Source organism: Uloborus diversus, chromosome 2 (genome assembly GCF_026930045.1).
Source record: "Uloborus diversus isolate 005 chromosome 2, Udiv.v.3.1, whole genome shotgun sequence".
Taxonomy (NCBI): Eukaryota; Metazoa; Arthropoda; class Arachnida; order Araneae; family Uloboridae; genus Uloborus; species Uloborus diversus.
The window spans coordinates 182,571,902-182,593,428 of NC_072732.1; the positions used below are offsets into that span (position 1 = coordinate 182,571,902).

At 33.5% G+C, this 21,527-nt stretch overlaps 1 protein-coding gene across 1 annotated transcript in view; it reads left to right on the forward strand.

The window, feature by feature from the left end:
* Window positions 1-21,527, forward strand: part of LOC129216698 (ER membrane protein complex subunit 8-like) — a 32,050-nt gene continuing 10,523 nt past the window's right edge. Inside the window, exons 1-4 of the mRNA XM_054850913.1 lie at window positions 1-22; window positions 9,173-9,272; window positions 16,056-16,125; window positions 16,831-16,925. Coding sequence (XP_054706888.1) covers window positions 1-22; window positions 9,173-9,272; window positions 16,056-16,125; window positions 16,831-16,925 — 287 coding nt within the window. The remainder of the gene's footprint in view (window positions 23-9,172; window positions 9,273-16,055; window positions 16,126-16,830; window positions 16,926-21,527) is intronic.

Here is a 21,527-nt window from a genome sequence, read left to right on the forward strand (position 1 = left end):
ATGAATGTTGCTGTCTTAAGTGGTATGAGCATTCAAGACGAATCTCGGTTATTCCTTAGTTCCCTATTTTATGTCATATTTTCTCTTATAAGTCTAGCTCCAGTTTACATCATTTTACAATAATTCATCTTCGTTGTCAGCACGACAAGTTGCTTTAGGACTTCAAAGAATGAAAAACGAATTTTATAAAACTATAGTGTGATTAGTAAATAATAACCTATTAGTTTACTAGCAAAAATACCCTGCGTTACCTGGGTCACTAATAGATGTGAGAAACAATCCTTACTTGCTTTCGTTCTGTTTTAACTAAAAAAATTCAAAACACACCGCTTTGACGTGATTAAAAATCGAGCTTCTTCCTTACCAATAATAGTAAAATAGCAATAAGTATAATGAACGAACGAATATTCATTTAGAAACGAAAGCACGAATTTAAGCATATAAAAATTTGAAGAATTTCCAAAGTATAAACTAATAAAAACAAAGATCACTAAAAAAACCGTGCGTTTTATTTAATTAAATAGTACACACACACAAAACGAAAAAAAAATATTAATTTGAATTTTGACCTCTTTAATTCAAATTATGTTTTTCGCAATCACGAGTGTGTGTGTATGTAGGCGTGTGTGTGTGTGGGGGGGTATGTGTTTTTGTGTGTAGGGGGTATGTGTGTGTAGGCATGTGGGTTTGTGTCTGTGTGCAGGTATGAGTGTGTGGGGAGTTGAGTGTTTGTGTGTGGGGGGGGGGCGGGAATGTGTATGTGTGTGTAGGCATGCGTTTGTGTCTGTGTGCAGGCATGAGTGTGTGGGTAGTTGTGTGTATGTGGGTGTATGTATGTGTAGGTGTCTGTATGTATGCGTGTGTGTATGTGTTTGTGTGCCTGTAGGTGAGTGTACGTATGCGCGAGTGTGTAGGACATGGATGCAACCTGGAGATGATTTTCACTATTGGTCGACGGTGATGCTGCAGAGGGTGCTGTTGGGAAAATAAAACCATAGGACATCAAAACAGTCAAATGAAAGCAATAAGCAATTGTGATTGCTTTAAAAAAGCTCTCTACTATGTTTCCCTAAGTGTGCAAAAAGTAGAGTTTCCAAATGCTTAAGAGTGTCCCATTTTATGAAAAAAACTTCCTTTACCCAATAGATGGCGCAAAATGTTGCACCCTGGTTGTGACGAAAGCATCATGCTCGTTGTACGTTTTAGCCGCAAACTAGTTTTACAACTGACAGGATTTACGCGACATCCAGAAAAGGGGACAAACCGGAATTTGTGTGGAGGAGATATTGTTTTTCAGAGGAGTCGGTGAGGAATGTCTTTCGTTGTTCGAAACACACCCCTCAAGTGCCTTCAGGCATTGACAGCGCGAAGGAATCGGAAAAGTAAACAAAACCGCTGCAGAGAAATGAGATGAGAGCATTTTTGCTTCGATTTGAAGTTTAGATCAGAAATGATTTCGTTATACCAAGGGTTCATCTTTTTAACCGCGGAAACTTCGGTAAATTTATCGCAACATATTTTAGAAATGTCTTCTTTTTGGCTATTAAATCTACTAATAAAAGTTGTCAATCTAATGTAGGTTTTTTTTTTTTTTTTTTTTTAAATATTAATCTTTAGAAGCTTTGTTTCCTTCATGCTGCATTTATAGAAATTGCTAAATAGTAATAGAAAAGACTGGAAAGTTTGTTAAATCAGACTTGGACAGTTTAAAAGAAAATTGTCTTTGAAAGGTCACATTTTTTTAATCTTTACGAGGAATTTTACCTTTTGTTCATGACAAAGGTCCACAAAAATTACCATGGAATTACAGAGAAAACTTGGTGGTACGAATCTTTTAAAATTTTGAAGAAGAAAACATAGTTTTTTACGGCATTTAACAGGGCCCAGTCGTGCAAAGAGAGGGAGGAACAGCTCCCCCCCCCTCCCCCCCCCCCCCCCCCCCCGAGATCGATCTTAGTTTTCGCCTAACTTGGAAATAGTCGGGGGGCTACGGGGGAAGAAACTGCAAATTGTGATAAAATTATGAAACTCGGCATGCTTGTAGACATTGTATAAACAAAAATTTTACAAAGGGGAGGCATTCCAAAATCCCCCCCCCCTGGCGGCCATTTTTTGTCCAGAACCAAAAACGGCGATTCTTTTTAAATTTTCGTTATTATAATTTTTTTAATCATTGGTTGTGTCATTCCATGGATGTTTATTACATTTTTTATTATTTAAAACTCCAAAAAAATCTAATTTCAAAAATAACTTCACAAAAAATGGTTTTTTAAAAATAAAATCAATATTTTTAAATTATGAGTTCTCTGAAGTGAATTTTTCCCCCATAACAGAATTACAGGTTTCTGAATTTGAAGATACATTACATTTGTGTTATATCAAAGTAGGATTCCAGTTATCCAAACTCTAATTGCCCGAACTGTCCAATTATCCGGTCATGATGCCCCTCGTTTTAAATGACTGAGCACGCATAATTGAAACTATTTGAGAAGGGTATAATAGAATAAGGACTTGAAGAAAAAAGAGAAAAAAAAATTAATTTTCAGACAACATAATTCTAATAGAAAGAAATTTAAAGTTAATTTTAAATTTCTGTTCATTATTATTATCACTATTGTTGCTGTTTTTAATTCTCCGTCACCCAATTGATCATCAGTAAGCTTTTTCTCATTTTATAATTTAAAAAAAAAAAAAAAAAAACATATATAAACAAATTTAAGTTTTGGAGCACCGTATCAAAGCTGGTGCTTTTAAAATTAAAGTTTATTGGATCATAGATTTCAACTAACTTTAGTATCTTTACTGAAACTTTGAAGGAGTTGATTTTGTGTGTGTGTTATATACAAATATACGTGTACAATATACGAATTTTGTATTAACTTATCCAATTATTTAAGACATTTTTAAACACCCTTTAAACTGTTCCAGACCATTTCTTAACAATATATTACCGTTTCTTGCATAAACAGCTGAATTTTTACCGTTTTTTAAAAAAAACAGCAGTATTCAAACGATGCACAATATCAATGGGAGAGAGAGACATGGAAAAAAAAAAGTACATATACAGTATGCAGTAATAATAAAGCACTACACTGTAATAGTACTATACAGTATTGCTGTGCTATCTTCGATCAGTGGCGGATTTACATTCTTTTCAAGGGGGTGGCGGTTGAAAAACGTGAAAGCCATATTCCTCCCCTCAACCCACTATGTAGGGGGGAGGGAATCAATTGCCCCCTTTTAGCCTGTATTTTAAATTTTAATCACCCCCTATCGCCCCTCACAAACTTATCGCCCCCCTCAAGAGTTAAATCTCCCTTTTGGGGGCTATCACCCCCAGGGTTAGAAACCACTGTTCTAAATCATAGCAAAATGTATCATCATACCAGTATAGTGTGTCCATGGAAGAAAAAGGTTGGAAGATACATATAGAAATATAAAAATTATTAATGTTCAAAAAAGAGGGGATGGGCGAGCTTCGGTTTCAAATTAAAAAGTGGGTAATGCTGTCCATCTTCGACTACACTGTCTCAACTTAATTTAAAGCAAATTTGTGGAATGTACTTGATTGAAATTAATAGCGAAAGCTAGTAATTCCTTTAATTCTATATTATTGGTTTTCGAAAATGACAGTTACGGAGGGGGCGGTCGTCTCCACCACTCCCCTGGTAAATCCTCCACTGCCTTCAAACCATTTTTTAGAGTTTCAAGCGTTCAAGAATTCATTATCTTGTCACAAATTTTCACTTTTTCCTTCTATCTTCACAAACATAGCATGAAACAGCATGCTTTGGTGCAGAATATTTCATCACCTTTCATATTTAGAATTTAAAATATTAAAAGAAAATTGTGGAGTTGTTATTTATACACACTAACAAAGCGATGTTTTGACTAGCGCTGGGTGGGAACTAGAGCAGTTAGTGATGCTAAAAGGATGAAAGTATATTCACGAAACTAATATTTAGTAGTAAATAGCGAAGCCGTCATTTTGCGCCACGATTCCTTTCCAAAAGTTTTCGTGTTGTGGGTGAGAAATTAGCGTTAGCTCTAACATTCGTTACTCGAGAAAAACTCGCGTTATAGGCATTTGGCATAAGTTGAATCGCTTTGGAGCGGAAGCCGACTGTATATGAGAGATATAAATGTTCAATTTTGATTGGGGAAAATGTAAATTTATCATACATTTCACGACAGTATGCTTTTTGAGTATTATAGTTTAAAGTTGGTTGCATTTAAAACGTTGATCAGAATAAAACATGCGTCTTGTTTTGCCACAATGACTTGAGCAGAAAACGGACAACCAAGTTAGAAAAGTTACTTATTGGATTTAGTTCAAGCACTTCTCTGCTTCCCAAACGTAATGAAATTTTAACTAAATACTGTTTTTTTTTCCTTTTGTTTTAGCAAGATTAGTGAACTCCCCCCCCCCCCTCCCTTCGATGATGAGTAGTCATTTGACTGTCATCATTTTTATTTGGAGGAGAATGGAATATATACTATGACTACGAGCATTCTTCAGAAGGGCTAGTGAGGTGAAAACCAGGAAAATATGTAGCAAAAAGGGAGATTCAATGGGGTATTCCCCATGGGGTAATATTTTAAAAATCAATAAAACGATCTATCCTTCCTGGATTTCGTTTCAAAGTTTATTTCAGGTCCGTCATTTGGGAAATCAGGGTGAGGAGGGGCCATTGGAACCCCCTGGATTTTAGAAATATTTTTTAAAAAAGTAGTCTTTTTTGTTCGTATTTTTTGTTTGTTCTTTTAAATATTAGGCAAATGTTTGGATAGGTAGCCTCTCCCCCGGAATTTTTCCGGAATTGAAGTCTCCAAAACGTATTTTAATCAAGTTTTAGTGATTGGGGGGGGGGGAGAAATGATTGGGGGTAATATGAAGGAAACTTTGGAAATTAGAGTTTCAGAAATAGAATAGTAGATTATCTTTGATGGCAAGGCGAAACGATCGGAGACCCTCACCCGGAATTTTTTTTCAAATTTAAATCCTGAAAAGGAATGTTTGTACAGTCTTTAATTATGCAAAAGGAATAGAAGGCACTCCTGTGAAATTTTTCCGAAATTGAAAGCTTAAAAATCCATTTCTTTGCTATTTTTAGGGAATGGGATAGGGTTCTAGGAACTTCTCGAAATATTTCCAAAATTAAGTCCTGAAAACGCAATTACATGACATCTTTCAGGATGAGGGTTGGGGTTAAGAGACTGTCTCACAAAAAAATTCGATATTGAAGTTCCAAAAACGAACTTTCAGACAATTTTAGATAATGTTATAGGGAGGTTTTTTTCGACTCTTTCGCGGCAATTTGTAGGGATACAAGTCCATAAACCAAAATGTAATAATGCTGAGGGATCATCAGGCTCTTTAAATTCGCCACTACGCTCAAGTATTGATGCTTCTCTAAAATGATTTTTTTTCCTCTACATATTTTAGTTTTTAAACTGTTTAATGATATGTTTTTGAATGTGTTCTCTTATAAGAAATTCTTCGCGACTCCCTTGGAAGTCACAACATGCTGGTTGGGAACCGCTGATCTGGAGCATTAGTAATTAACCAAGCTAGTCAATTAATGGTTAAAATATTTTTTTTCTCAATAAAAGTTGTACTATACACATTCATATCTTTAGCATAAAAATGTTTGTAATTACTTTGGTATAAAGAGAAAAGCTTTAAAACTAGCATTTAACTATGTCATTACTACAGGTAGATCGTGTTTGTCAATTACTGGCATTGAAGGCATTTTAGATCAATGCATGTAATCGACCAACCTTCAATAACAAACAGCATAAATGGATAGTTATTAAATGCATTTTTTTTCCTTCACTGAGAATAAGCATTGATCAGCATATCTCAGTAAATGAACCTGTAAAATTAAATTTAACCTAGAAAAAGGTGATTCAACATTTTATCTGATAACAATTTGCACCAGTAAGAAAAGTGACTTCCTTGAAAACTTCTAGATGTCTCTGTAAGTATATCGTACGTAACCTTCATAATGGTCAAATCAAAACCTTTGTTACAAGTTAGTTCAACTTACTGATGGTCAGTAACTCGCGGATCACACTATAATACTTCCTGTGCAATTTAAATAAACGCTTATCAATATAATGTTAACTTAATCTGTTACTTTTCCAAGTCTAAAACTTTAAAGTATAAAATTGAGATGAAGATTTACTTAATCCATTTGCACAAATTTGACATTTTTATGCTTGTATTTGCAATTTATTCCCAGAATTTTAAGCTTTGTCTTAAAATTTTGATACATTCAAATATAAAAACCATTAAACGTTACATAATATACGAAGTACCTACTTTCTAAAGAAGTTTCGTGTCTACAAGGTAATGATTTGAGCCTATTACGCGTACGCACACAATATGTAAAAATCTTTACTTTTCAAGTTCATTTTTTTTTTTTTTTTGAAAGTTCATATATTATCATACATAATACTTTGCTCTTTGTTATAAAGGGCAAATATATGCACAAAGATGTCACACCTGCGCAAATGGATTGAGCAAGGTTTTTTTATTAAATAAGAACTATTTTCAGATCATCTTTATCCTTCGTTAACATTAGAAAATATTAATTACTTCTTGAAAAATAGTTAAAATCGTTGTTGAAATAAAATATCACGAAATTTTAATGATCTCTGTTGCGTCAATTTAGAAAGATATTCATTGCGGATTAGGAAAGATTCTGTGGCGAGCACTCGTAGGCCAACCCTCCACTTCTTGTTCACCCACCTGTTTCTAACAACATGGAAAATACACACGGGGACGTCCTCCCTCCCCCCTTTTTCTTTCCTCAACTACAATCACTGCCGCCTCGAGCCCAAGCTACAAGCACTGACATCCGATACCACTGGCCATCACTTCAGGCACACGCATGGAAAGCCTCACTTTTTCGCAAAAATTAGTTCATCTGCAAAACTCACTGATGGCGATATTTGTACGGCGGGATCCCCACGCGATCAGGAACAATTGGTTTTAGAGAAAAAAAAATCTAGACTGATTTATGAAGAATATGAAGGAATGAAACTTGTTACAGAAAGTTTATGGTCCATATGGAATCATTTATTAGCATAAAAATGAGAAAAAAGCCGAGCTATTAATAAAATAGACCTTAATTTCACGTATCCTTACTTATTCGAGTTTTTGACGCCATCTATTGGCACTTTAGGCAACTATAAGATTAGTGGACAGAATCGAGTAAGTTTCAGAACACGTGAGCATTGAAAATTTTTTTAATGATATTTACAAAATATTTCAATTGCAATGCGTCTACATTGTTTCTATGGTTCAGAGAAAAAAATCTCGAATCTCTGTGTTTAGATGATTTTTCATGAATGTGTTTATGAGAAATATTTCATATTTGACAAAAAGTATTTTTTAATATCATTTTGTGATAAATGTAGGTAACTCAGCAGCAATTTACTTCATGCACGTTGTTTTTACACATTCATCTGATATAGTAAAAAGTTTCATTGCAATCCGGCGATTAGATTTTTTTTGTCGCTGTTCCCAAAGAGTCAAGTTTAGCATATTTTTCTGCCGGAACAGCCTTAAGTGAATTTAAACTCATGTTTGCTCCAGAGAAGCCTTGATTCAAAATTTTCATTATGATAACTTTTAATATTGCTGTTGTTGGTAACGAATTTTCGAAACAATGGGTTTAATCTTTAATCATTTGATGTGGAATTTACATGACATTTACTGTTTTCGATCACGACGTTTTTAAACTAAGTTTTTTAGGAATAAATTATAGCCTAAGTTGCTCCCTGGTAATGTAGCTATCAATGCCGAAAAAATTGTCAAAATCCGTCAAGTAGTTTTGAAGTTTACCCCGGACATCCAGAGAGAAGTAGCCCTTTATGTATAAAGATAAGGATGCAACTCCTCAGAAAGCAATAAATATCATGCTTGCTCCAGAGAGGCCTTGATTCAAAATTTACATTATGATTACTTTTAATTTTGCTGTTGTTAGGCAACGAATTTTCGAAACAATGGGTTTAATCTTTAATCATTTGATTTGAAAATCACATGACATTTACAGTTTTCGATCACGACATTTTTAAACTATGTTTTTTAGCAATAAATTACAGCCTAAGTTGTTCCCTGATAATGTAGCTATCTATGGTGAAAAAAATGGTTAAAATCCGTCCAGTAGTTTTGATGTTTACCCAGGACATCCGGATAGAAGTAGCCCTTTATGTATAAAGATGAGGATGCATCTCCTCAGAAAGCAATAAGTATCATGCTTACTCCAGAGAGGCCTTGATTCAAAATTTGCATTATGATTACTTTTAATGTTGCTGTTGTTAGGCAACGAATTTTCGAAACAATGGGTTTAATCTTTAATCATTTGATTTGGAAATTACATGACATTTACAGTTTTCAATCACGACGTTTTTAAACTAAGTTTTTTAGCAATAAATTATAGCCTAAGTTGTTCCCTGATAATGTAGCTATCTATATGGAAAAAATGTTTAAAATCCGGCCAGTAGTTTTGACGTTTACCCCGGACAGAAGTAGCCCTTTATGTATAAAGATGAGGATGCAACTCCTAAGAAAGCAATAAATATGCTTACTCCAGAGAGGCCTTGATTCAAAATTTACATTATGATTACTTTTAATGTTGCTGTTGTTAGGCAACGAATTTTCGAAACAATGGGTTTAATCTTTATTCATTTGATGTGGAAATTACATGACATTTACTGTTTTTGATCACAACCTTCTTAAACTAAGTTTTTTAGCGATAAATTATAGCCTAACTTGCTCCCCGATTATGTAGCTATCTATGGTGAAAAAATGGTTAAAATCCCTACAGTAGTTTTGAAGTTTACCCTGGACATCCGGACAGAGATTAGCCCTTTATGTATAAAGATTAATTAGTGTGTGTAAATAAATATGCATATTGTAAATATTATTTTTAAATGGTCTGATGGGAATCATGGGGTGTGAAAAAATGTGCTGGAGCTGTGACAATTCAGAATAGATTTTAAAAAAGGAAAATATATAAGTTTCAATTCTATCGGGTGTCTTTGTGACACTTTTATTTTTACATCCTGTTTATCTTCTCTGAATGCAGTATAGGTTAATTTCCCCACTGTAAATGCAGGAAATAATTATTTAATTATAGAAGAATGTAAGAGTTGTATTAAGTCCTTCCTTTTACTTCCCCTCAGGTGGAGCAGTACTGTAAGGATAACTCTGTGGTCATCGCAGGCTACTATCAAGCCAATGAATACATCCGTGACTCTAGGTGAGCCTCCTTTTTTCCAGGGCTGTGGAGTCAAAGTCCAAGAGTCGGAGTCGGACTGATTTTGGGGTAAAGGAGTCGGAGTCGTTAGAAAACATGCCGACTCCGACTCTGGACTTCTTTTTATACTCTTTCTACTTTCATTTTCACTGACTCTCCTTGCATTTTTTAAAAACTGACTACCAATTGGTTCGATTACAAGTATGAAAAGCTACTAATGAGAAAATAACTGAGATTATGGCAATCAGCTAGCTTGAGTGCTTACCGAACTTTCTGTAGCCAGCCCCTAGTTTTCATGCTTTTTAACTTAACAAATAGCAACTGTCAGCAAACAGTTTTGTTGCCTAACATTTTCAAGCAATGACTTTCAAATAAAAGTAGAAATATAGTGTTTTGTTCAATCTCAGTTATAAAATAGTTAAAGGAAAGTAACAATTTAGTAAGTCGAGGCCCGTAGCTGGGGTGGAAACTTTTGAGAGTGTTCGGCAAATTCAAATAAGTTCTGGCGTGAAAGCACGAATCTAAAAGATCTGATGAAATAATCTAGTGTTTTTTTTTAAATTAAGACCATTTCTAATTGCTTAATTCTCCCTAAAAAGTATGGAACAAAAGAAGTGTAAGTGATTTCTTGGTTACAACACTCAATAATTGCAGTTAATCTGAAAAATCTTCATATTAAGGTGAATTCTAAAGCAGACTATAAAATTTAAATTAAAAATTTAGCAAAGAAGAAATATAGGTATAGTAAAAGCTATTCATACAAATTTGTATACCGCCGCATTTTGTGCAAAATTTGCTCCTGTCGTATATGTGCCTTACTTTAGTTGAAATTTTATTAGTGAAATATAATTTAAAATATGTTTGGGAAAATTTTCAGAATTAAAGTATTTATATTTTTTACAAACTCTGAAATTAACTTTGGGTGTCACCCGGGGCAAACCACCCCCTCTCAAAAATTTAGACTTAGAAAAAAAGCTTTTTTTCTTTCAAGTTGCAACTTGAAAGCACACGTTTTTATCAATATGTATTTGTTAAACATTAAAAGGGGGCAAATTACAAGTAATCCGTTTAAATTATTGAAAAAAAATGAAATTTTAAGTCATCTCACTTTTAAACTCATAACTATTGGAAAATTTGATTTTTAAATTGAATTTCTAACGTTGTATGCATCTTGGATTTACAATAAAATACAAAATGCGAAATTTTCATGAAAAGGAATTAATATTTCAATCTCTGTTTGTGGTTTTTCACCGTTCCTGAAGGGCGAGAGGGAATTGAAAAAATACAATAAAATAAAAATAAAAAAATCTGTAGTCGGAGTCGGGCGTTTCAAAATCCAGGGGTCGGAGTCGGCCATTTTCCTTCCGACTCCGCAGCCCTGCTTTTTTCTCTTCTCCTGCCATTAAAAGAGACATTAACATTCTGCTTTCTTGGCAGAGTTTTGATGTAAAACTATATTGTCTTAGATGCTATTTATTTTTTAATTAATGGTTTACTAAAAATAAGATTATTTTTAAATAAAATTAAATTTTATGATTTTAAATTTAAGTAATTTCTGGCAATGATGTTCGGATGGAGTTACAGTGCCCGCCGCTTATTAAAATCACATTCGTTCTGTGGACAATTGATTTTAAAAAACGACTGATTTTATTAACCGGCATTCAAAAAAATGAAAGGTTTTGAAGTTTAAATACTCTAAAAATGACTTCATTAACTTCTTCAATGAATTACTTCATTTATTTCTGTTTTAAGTTTTTCAAAATACAGTTATCATTTTAACTAAACATGAGGTACATTTTTTATTATTTGCACAAGGATCTTAAAATCTAGGCGTATTGCTTGCTTAACAGAATGGGGTGGTTTCCAAAAAAGTATTTTTTTCTGAAAGAGCATGCTTAAAAATATAGGATCTGACCATTTTTTAAATAATTTATTTAAGTTTAATATTTTTAAAAAATTACTTAAATCAGTGTGCTTTCATTGTTGACGCTTCTGTCGTGTGACATCACAAATGATGAAATGCCATTGACGGATCATAATATTTAATTCGCATCTTTAATGTAGTGGCAACAATATGCTTGATAGCAAGTGTAGAGCAATATTTCATTCGCTTCTTGATTATCATGACATGGAGCCGCCAGTGGAGATGCGCAAAAGTACATCATTTGTGACATTATAGAGACCACGCCTTGTTTTCAAAATCGGACATTTAAAAAAGGGACATTTGAAAGTATTTTCTGGGTCCGTGTTTAGTCCAGTCAATGAACACATTGTAGCGTGCATTTAATATGCGATAATTTTTGACTTCAGAATATTGTTAGGGATAGTTAGTAAGTAAACATACTAAAAGTCCCCGTTCGTGGGGGGTGAACTAAAGGTTGGAGGGAGGGGGAAGAAAATTTTTGGTTTTTCGAGAAAATGTCGGAAACGGTGGAAAAAATGCGTTTAAAATAAAAATTCAAGCTAAATAAATTTAATATGAAACTGTTTCTACACATATGTGTCAAATTTCCAATAATTTTCGGGTATACGTTATGAAAAATCGATTTTTTTCGCAAAAATTCTTTCTTTTTGTCAAACATTTGCTCCTAGTGCTTCCCAAGATCAGTATTCATGAAAATTGTTAACGACAAAGTTGTAGAGCTTTAAATTTCCTTCAATTTGATATGCTACTTTGTTATATTTTATTCAACCAATGAAAAGTTGCAGATTTTTAAACACGCACTTTCATGGCAAAAAAAGGAATGCTTGCCATTCACAAAATTCAAACAGACTCGAATGGGTCGCGCGTTTTCTCTTTCTTCAATGAATTCGACAATCCTGATGAACAATAAAGAAGTATTTGTGGATTACCACAACACAAATGATGTTTAGGTGTGTATGGGGGTGGAGGGGTCGTGAAATTGCGACTTTATGACAAGGGGGAATGAAAGATAAAAAAGTGTGACATCAAGCATTTTTCAATACGAATGTGTTTATGAAATGTAGCTTGTAAAACGAACTTTGTGACGAAGGGGAGGGGGGTAGAGGATTAAAAATGTTGCGACATTATTTATATGGACAGCCCTTTACCAAGGAATCAGACGAAGGTTTGCAAAATTACGTATATGCAGTATGAATTGGTGGACTTAGGACGTGCAGAAAGTTAGCACTATACTATACATAATGTTTAAGGAAATTGATAACGAAATTGATTTAATTAAATTTGAATTTGTTGTTATTGAGGATATCTAGTTTACAAAACTGTTAGGCAAAAAGAGACGACTGTATAAACCATACGGACATCAACTTCAGTTAGAAAATTGAAACGGCGGTCAAACAAGAAAGTTTCTGTCCAACTTTCATAATAACAGTCAACACACAAATCCGCTAATGATGAAGCTGCTGAAAAACGAGACAAATACGCTCCAAGCTTTAGGTGATGTTGACGTTGATATTGCGAAGACGGCTATCATCAGATGGCAAAATTCTTCGATAGTTTCATTTGAGAGGAAGTCCTCCTGGTTGTCCCCTTGATAGATAAATCCTCAACTGATCACAACTTTCTGCCAGAAATCTGAAATCATACAACATGTATCTAAGGTTCTTCACGAACAGTTCTTCTTCCCCTGAATCCATTGAGGCTGCCGGGGTCATCTCTATCTCTCATGGTATGGTGCTCTAGCCACAGAAAAGTCCCTCAATGAGTTCCGTTACAGATCATTTATCAAAGTAGCTGAAACATCACGATCTCTAACTCTACTATACCACCATGTACACTTGTAGCTAGAAACTTAATGGCGAAGTACCGGATTTGGAGTTTAGGAAAAGAGGAATGACCAACTCGTGCCGAAACTCTCGGAATCAGATGTTGCTCCTGATGGAATCTTGAAGATGATTTTGACCGATTTCTTTTCTGCAAGTGACCGGAAGATCACTTGTAGAAAATCATTGTTAAACTACTCTGTCGCAAGCTAAAGGCAGTTGCAACAACGGAATCAAAATATTGATCCAGGACGAAGAGGACGACGATGACATCAATTCATTACCAATTTCTAAGAACAATTTTTCCACTGATGTTGACATGACCTTTCCGTCTCAGAATAGAACAAGATGTCACCTTAAAGATGATATTTTAATTTTCTAATTACTGTTAGTCCATATTTCATATTAACACTTTCAAAATATGATAAATAATAATGTAATGAAAACTATAATTACAAAAAGATGCTGCCGGTCAGCTACATTTACGTTATTTCTATTATTAAAATTTTTATTATCCTGCTATAGCGTCACATATTCATTTCAATAAGAGTAACGAATTTGAATACATGCTAGAACTTCATAGTTTTTGATTGCTTGTTAGCTGGGTGTCGCTGTAATTGGACATAGGCTTCGTTTTTTTTTTTTGCGGTATCAGGTTTTTAGCTGCAGTTCAAGTGTTCAGCCGGTGGATTTTCAAGACACAGAAAACCGTCAGGGTCCTTGTCACATGATTGCTGCACAAGATCCCTTGAGCGCCTGCTTGGCACAGACACTCTGAGACAAAAAGAACGGGACTTTTTTTTTTCGAAAAGTATTGGTTTTCAAGAACGCGTGCCTAAAATAACACCGAAAATGTGACATATATGTATGAAAACAATTTCACAATAAATGCAATTAACTTTTACTTTTATTCAGAGCACATTTTTCCTGCCATATCCGAGATATAATCGAAAACCACAAAATTTGGCTCCCCTTTCTCACCTTTAACTTCCCTCCCCCCCCCCCCTCAGCGTCGGGGACTTTCAGTACATTCACTTATTAATTACTTCTAATAAATTTCTTACTGAGGAAATGATGGCTTTCTGCACTTCCTCAGTTCACTTTCGTTAAATAATGCGATGGGTATGAAGCTAATTCACTGCATAAACGTAGTTCTGCAAATCTTCGTCCAATTTTTTGGTCAGGAAAGTTTATAAATGATGTTACACTTTTTCCCAACATTTTGACCCCCCTCCCCATTTGTCACAAAGTACTTTTCATAAACTAATTTTTATTAACATATTCGTATTAAAAAATGCTTGACATCACACTTTTTTCTTTTTCCCTCCCCCTCGTCACAATTTTACGACCCCCTCAAACCCTTAAACATCATTTGAGTTGTAGTAATCCACAAATACTTCTTTATTGTCCATCAGGATTGTCGAATTCATTGAAGAAAAAGAAAGTTCGCGATCCTTTCGAGTCAGTTTGAAAATTTTGAATGGCAAGTGCTCCATTTTTTTGCCATGAAAGTGCGTGTTGGAAATTCTGCAACTTTTCATTGGTTGAATAAAATATACAAAGTAGCATATCAAATTGAAGGAAATTTAAAGATCTACAACTCTGTCATTAACAATTTTCAAGAATACTGATCTTGGGAAGCATTAGAAGCAAATGTTTGACAAAAAGAGAGAAATTTTCCGAAAATCATCGATTTTTCATAACGTATACCCGGAAAATTATTGGAAATTTGACACATATGAATAGAAACAGTTTCATAGTAAGTTTATTTAGCTTGAATTTTTATTTTAACCGCATTTTTTCCACCGTTTCCGACATTTTCTCGAAAAACCCAAAATTTTCTTCCCCCCTCCCTCACACTTTTAGCTCACCCCCCCAGGGTCGGGGACTTTTGATATGTTTACTTACTCACTATCCCTAACAACATTCTGAAGTCAAAAATTATCGCATATTCCATGCATGCTACACCTCTGTTTTGAGCACTCATTGACTGGACTAGTTGTTTTTTTTTTTACTCATCCTATCAATTTCAGTGACTAAAAGTAGTACTTTTGACTGAAGGAAACAACCCCATTGGGAGAGCAAAGATTCAATATCGTTTGAGAGTTTACAAAGTGTTATTATTTGTCTCTTTGCTCTAAAGTTTATTATCAAGCACTTTTCTAACATCTATTGAAGAGTCAAATTTGACTCTGAGATTTTCTCACCTTCTGAGACCGATTCCTTCATTTCTTGATGCTTCTTTAACAATTTTTTTAAGTATGATGTCCAAAAGTTTGCTTTCATAAAACGGCGATAATGGTTTTATTAAAGGATGGTTTTAACATGTTTTCGTATTGCTATGATTCTGTTCTTCTGGATTTGATTTTACAAAGCGGCTGATTTTATAATCCAGTGATTTTATTAGTGGTGGGTAATGTGGTGAGTGTCCTTAGAATGTTTTAATACACGATCAGTTTAACAGGTGAGTTGAATAGAAAGCTTCTGGTTAGTTCGCTATGAGCTCAAGTTAACCCATCGCTCTATAGAAACATGACCTTAACAGTAGGAGCTAAAATTCAGATGAGACTCTGCCAAAGTTTTGCAGATCCTCACCTTAAAATAATTTGGGTGGAAAATTCCACTCACAGAAGACTCACAAATCCATACTTGGTAGGGGGGAGAATGGATCTTACAGTCATGGTGTATGGTCCATTTTTTGTCTTGATGCTTAAAAGATCGTTTATTCATAAAATTTGATTTAAATGCATTTTTATCATATCAAAACTGACTCTAATCTAGAGCTTACTTTCAAGTCTCCTCCCCTCATTTTCCTTCTCATAACACTTCAGGTATTTTTTCTTAATTTGGTTCACTGATCAGGGATGTTCGTTTTAAAACTTCATCTTTCTTTCGTCTGCTTGGCAATATTATTCCCCCAAAATACAGGTTTGGGATTGCTCGCTTTGTATGGGTGTTGAAACACTAGAGTTTTGCTCTTGTATGTTTTTATTTTTGTTTTCTAGTATCTAACACATATTTACTAAATTATGTTTTTTGTAGTCCAGACTTTGTTGCTCATCGAATAGCGGAGAAGATTTATGAGCACTTTTCAGATGCCTGTCTGATCATGGTAAGTGATTTTGTGCATGTAAGTGTAAGGCTTTCCAATCTAAAAACAAGAATTAGTTTTTCTTTAATTAAGCAGTTTTCAAACATAAATTTCAATTTCAGTCCTTACTTATGTGTCTTTCCAGTTACTTATATTTTTTTGTTATACAGTTCAGAAGTTTTTTAGTTTGGGCTGAAGTGTTAGGTGATATGAGAATTAAAATTGTGATGCATAAATATAAGGTCAAGTATTTTTATTTTAAAATAAATTCATTTATTTTTTAAAATCTAAGTTATTGTTCATCTAAAGTATAACAGTAAAAATGAAAGTTGTACTGCTTCGAGATGTTGGTAGTTATTTTACTCAAGTTTTCAATTTATGGGAGAAAGAAAGTTGTTCAGTGTGAACACACATACAGATCTGATAAGATTAAGACAAAAAATATGTTAAAATAAATTTAAGGATAATGATAAATGAAGGAGCTTCTTGTTGTAATATTTACACATCTCCATAAACCTTAAATTTCCGATCCTTTAGAATTGTTTATCTCTACTGGTTCAGAATGAGTAATATTTAAGAAGTTTTTAAATTTTGTAAAAAAAAGGACTAGATTACAGTTTTTATCTACTTCCCTTTGTAGTCAATAATAATATTGATAAAATTTTGGTTCCATAAAATATTATTTTGTTTTTGAATTGAAATAATGTTTCCATACATGTATTGTAGGTGGACAATCAAAAAATGTCACTAGACTGTGATGACGTTGCATTCCAACTCTATCAATTTAGTGACAACAAATGGAAACTAAAAGACAAAAATAGGTGAGACCTGATTAAAATTTATTTTGTATTTTTATTTGTATATTTAAAGTCTGTACAAACTGTGTCTTTTTGTGCTTTGTTATGATTTCTTTATTTTTTTCTTAAATCTATAAAATGGAAGCTGGTTTTATCTACATTTTGTTATTTAATTTTTGAAAAGAAGTAGTGAAATCAGTGGCGCACACAAGGGAGGGTCCGGGAAGGGGGCGGACCCCTTCCATGACTTGCATTTTTTTCGATTTATTATTATTCTATGCATTTTATCCGTAAAATATTTCCAAACAAAGATAACAATAATTTCAGTTAAAAAAGTGGAAAAATATATACCTCTAGTTAAAAGATTTTTTTTTAATGTGCACTTTTCTTATAACAAATTACACAACCGAGTTATCTTCCTTGACTTTGAGAAAGGTGAATTCCAGCTAACATGAACCCAAGAGATCAGAAAATCAGTTTAAACAAATCCCTAAGAGTTATATATCATTGGAAAGCTTATAACCTCTAGAACAAGAATCTAGTGTTGCCTTTTTCTCATATTAGGTTTATTTAGGGGAGGAAGAGATGGTAAAATGTCTATTTTTTGTGTTTTTTAGCTAGTTAAAATGATTATTTTTGTACCTTATTGCTAATGCAAATTATGCTTCTAAATTTAATATTGATATAAAAACTATAAAAGTAAAAGAAAACCATGTTTGGGCTTGTTTAGATCATAAATAGTCTAATTAGGGGCATAATTACATCATCATGTATTGTATGTAAGGTCCGTTACAAAAAGGTAAACAAATTCTCCTCACTAGGTGAAACATTTTTTAAAAAGTTTTGTTCTTAATTATTTTCTTTATTTTAAGGGTAAAGAAACTATAATTCCTAAAATTGATATGATTATAATAAAAACCATGCAGAAACAGGCATGTAACGGACGTTACATAAGTTTGTAACGGACGTTACAACTTGAATGTAACATCCGTTACACATTTTTAAATGCTATTATAAAAATGTATTCAACACATCAAACAGTTCATAAAGTCCATGGTTGGCAACATGTAGCCAGGGTTGGTCTAGGTCCCGAAAAAGGCACATGCCAATTGGGGGGGGGGGTATAGACAATCATTTTCGGGGAGCGAATGGCTAATGGGCATTATATGGAGAAGCGACAAATCAAAATAAAACAAAATATATATATAGAAAGGAGGTATGCCTAATTTTTTAAATTGTGTTGTGAGTTTGAATTAAAATTGTTTCAAGTATAAAGAATGGGGGGAAAATTTTTTTAACCAGTATCTTGGTTCTACTCACATTTTTCACTGATTGATTCGTTTGTGGACTCAAGAACTATTTCTAACAGTCATTTAGATCCTCAATGGTACTTTTTTTCCTCATAAAAAATATGCAATATCAAGATGGTATCTCTTTTTACCAGTTTTCATATCAAACGTGATGAAATAAGCAGAGAGAAAGATCATAACAAAAATTTAAATTGTAAATACAGATTTTCTTTCATAAATAGGATGCTAAGGGGCTCTGAGCCTTAGCTAAATTTTGCAAAATTTTATTCTGAAAACACAGCTTGCGATGATCTTTGATGATATTGGGGGAGGGGGGGGGGGATTCTGGAGGCTCTTTTTTGGATTTTTTTTTAAACTGAAGTCTTTTAAATTATGGTTCCTGGCCATCTTTGGTAGTGTCAAGGAGATAGATTCTTGATCTCTTTCTCGAGCACTTCTTGATATTGAAAGAACAAAAACAAGATTTTATACAATTTTAAATATGATGCCATGAAAAAGGAGGTGTGAGAGCTCTCTCTGATCACATTTTCAGAATTACAGCTCTAAAAATGCAATTCCTAGGGACCATCTTTGAGGTAGTAAAAGGACACATTCAAAATTCTCTCTCTCTCTGGAAATGTTTTTACATTGAAATTCATACTCAACTTTAGACGATTTTTTTGTGATATTGGTTGTCAATGCTTAAAAGCTCTGGTGACAGGGCTTGAAGAGTAGTGAAACTTAGTACTATCTATGAATCTAATCACATTGACTCAAGTTTGAAGGTTAGGAGAGTTTTCAGTCCCTTCAAAGATGGAGAAACTCAAAACTACTGACCAGCAAGGACAGATTACGAGGGGGTCCATGTCCCCCTCCCTCCAAACCTTATGAGCTTTGAAATTTTTTTCGGAGAGGAATAAAAAATATATTTAAAAAAATGACGAAAACTAAAAAAAATAGCGAATCTTATCACTTGTTTTACTTTAAATAAATTAAACTCCTTGTCTCAGGGCAGAATTATTTCCTTTCCCTTGAAGCAGAAAAATTTATCTTTATTTTAAAAATGCTCCTACATTTTTTCATGATATTAATTTAGAGGCTCGTGACCAGATGTAACTTGGGCCATGCAGGAGGGTAGATCAATGATGCAGATTGTGCCATTGATTTTTTTGGAGGGAGGGTATTAATTAGCTATTTTGGTTTGGGCTGTCTTGAGGGCCTCTCTTGGGAAGGAGGATGAACACCTGTGAGAATTGAGATAATTTTAGAATACCCCCCCCCCACCCCCCGCCTTCTCCCAAATGATCTGGCTAAATCCGTCACTGTCTGACAAACATTGATGTTAGGAATTATATTAATAAGAGTTGTTTTTAATGAGATATATCCTGGCCAAGTCCAAGAAATAATTGAGGGTACAGTCCAGGAAATTTTCAACACTGGTTTGAAAAGAACTTCAAATGAGCAGGAAAAAATAAAGTTTTCAGAAAATCAGCGCTCCAGTGAGGCTAGTTTCAGCTCAAGGGTCATTTTCATTTAATGTGAATAAAAAAATGCAAATATGTTTTTAAATTCATGTAATGTAAACATTCTTTTTAGTGAAGTAAATGTCATTAAAATATTGTGCGCAAAAGTGTTTGTCGAAGGTATTTTGTTTTAATATTGTAATTAAGTAATAGGTTTAACTTTTTACAATTATTGTATGAAATGATTGACTATGACTTGGCGATTTCATTGTATGGTCTAAAGAAATTTAAGGCCTTAACCTTTCAACTATTAATATATCATTCAGTACCATACAACATGTCCATGTCATACAGTGTAACATCCGTTACAGCCCGTAACATCCGTTACAGAGATTTTTAAAATTTTTATTACAAAAGAGAATAACTGAATTTTAATACCAAGGTTCTGATAAGTTAGAGGCATGTCTTGTGATGTTAATTTTAAAAAAAAATTAAACAAATTTATATAATAGATTCACAGACTTTTTAATCTTACCGTGCCATAGGACAAATGATGTTCCATTTCATTCGTCCGTTACAGTTAAATATTATTTATTTTTTGCAGCTTAATTACAAAAAAAAATTTGAAACCTGGTCAAACTAGTCTTCAGTCTTGGTTTTATCAAGAAAAAATAACTTGCTCCAATTTGGAAGCATTTATATACATCTCATAATCTTTTTATAATTGAATTTGTGTGTGGATGTAACGTCCGTTACAACGGAATTCACTGAAAGCTAAAAACATACTTAAGGAGTAGTATGCATAATGAACGTTTAATGTGTTCTTATATTGCTGAATTCAAACAATGTAACCATCACAAACTGAGGAAGAACTTGAAAACTAGATTTTATTCTACGATATTTTGTAAGCTTATAGATAGGGCCTGATTACCCAAAAAAGCTGGGGAAGCTTGAGATTCCTCTCAGAATTTTTAGTGGGCCTAAATTTCACTGTGAAACTGTGTTTAACAATTCCAGTTTTATGCTGTTGCTTGACTGCATTTCATAAAGAGATAGCAAACATATCGTCACCTCAGAGCAACACTAAGATATCTTAGTTTTATTTCTGGAATTAGATATCTTACTGTTGCTCTGAGGTGATGATATGAACTTCCTAAATAAAAATGTTTGAAAGAATTAAGTTATTGAAAGTGAGGACACATTTGATAAAATGTAGCTACAAGCTAAATTTTCAAATGTGAGATTTGATTCAACTCTGATGACATTTAATTTCCTTTTGTGACATTTAACTTCCTGTGTGAAGTGTCAAATATAATTCAAAATGTTACAACACAAATTTGATGAGAATTCAAGTGCAACATATGTAATAAACAAAATTTCTGTCAGTCGGTAAAGTAGAAAACGTAACTCTGAATTCTGGGCCACTTAGCACTAGTTAGTTTTGTATCAGTGTGCATAGAATGTTAGAAAAATTTCCCTAAACAAAAAGTGGGGGGCCCCAAAATGAGACTGAGCTTCCACTAATTTCAGAGGTTAATTGGGTCTTGATTTTAGAGGCAGATTGGTGACTGTAAATGAATACAGTGTTATAATCATGTTTTTAGTTTTGTGATTACAGATTACAATGAGCTTTTTTTTTTTTTTTGATCTTCAGACTTGGTGCTTTGTACTTAAATTTGCTCCACTGTTTTCATTTTTGAATAATGAGAAAAGTAAATGCATCAACTATTTTGCTTTCTGGTAAATTAATTATGTTATTAATATTTTTTATCAATTAGTGGTAATTATTTATTCAATAGTTTTATTTTTTACTGTTTTTTATTCTCAAGAATCGATAAAATCAAGTGAATATGTTTGAGAGCATATTGGGGTAT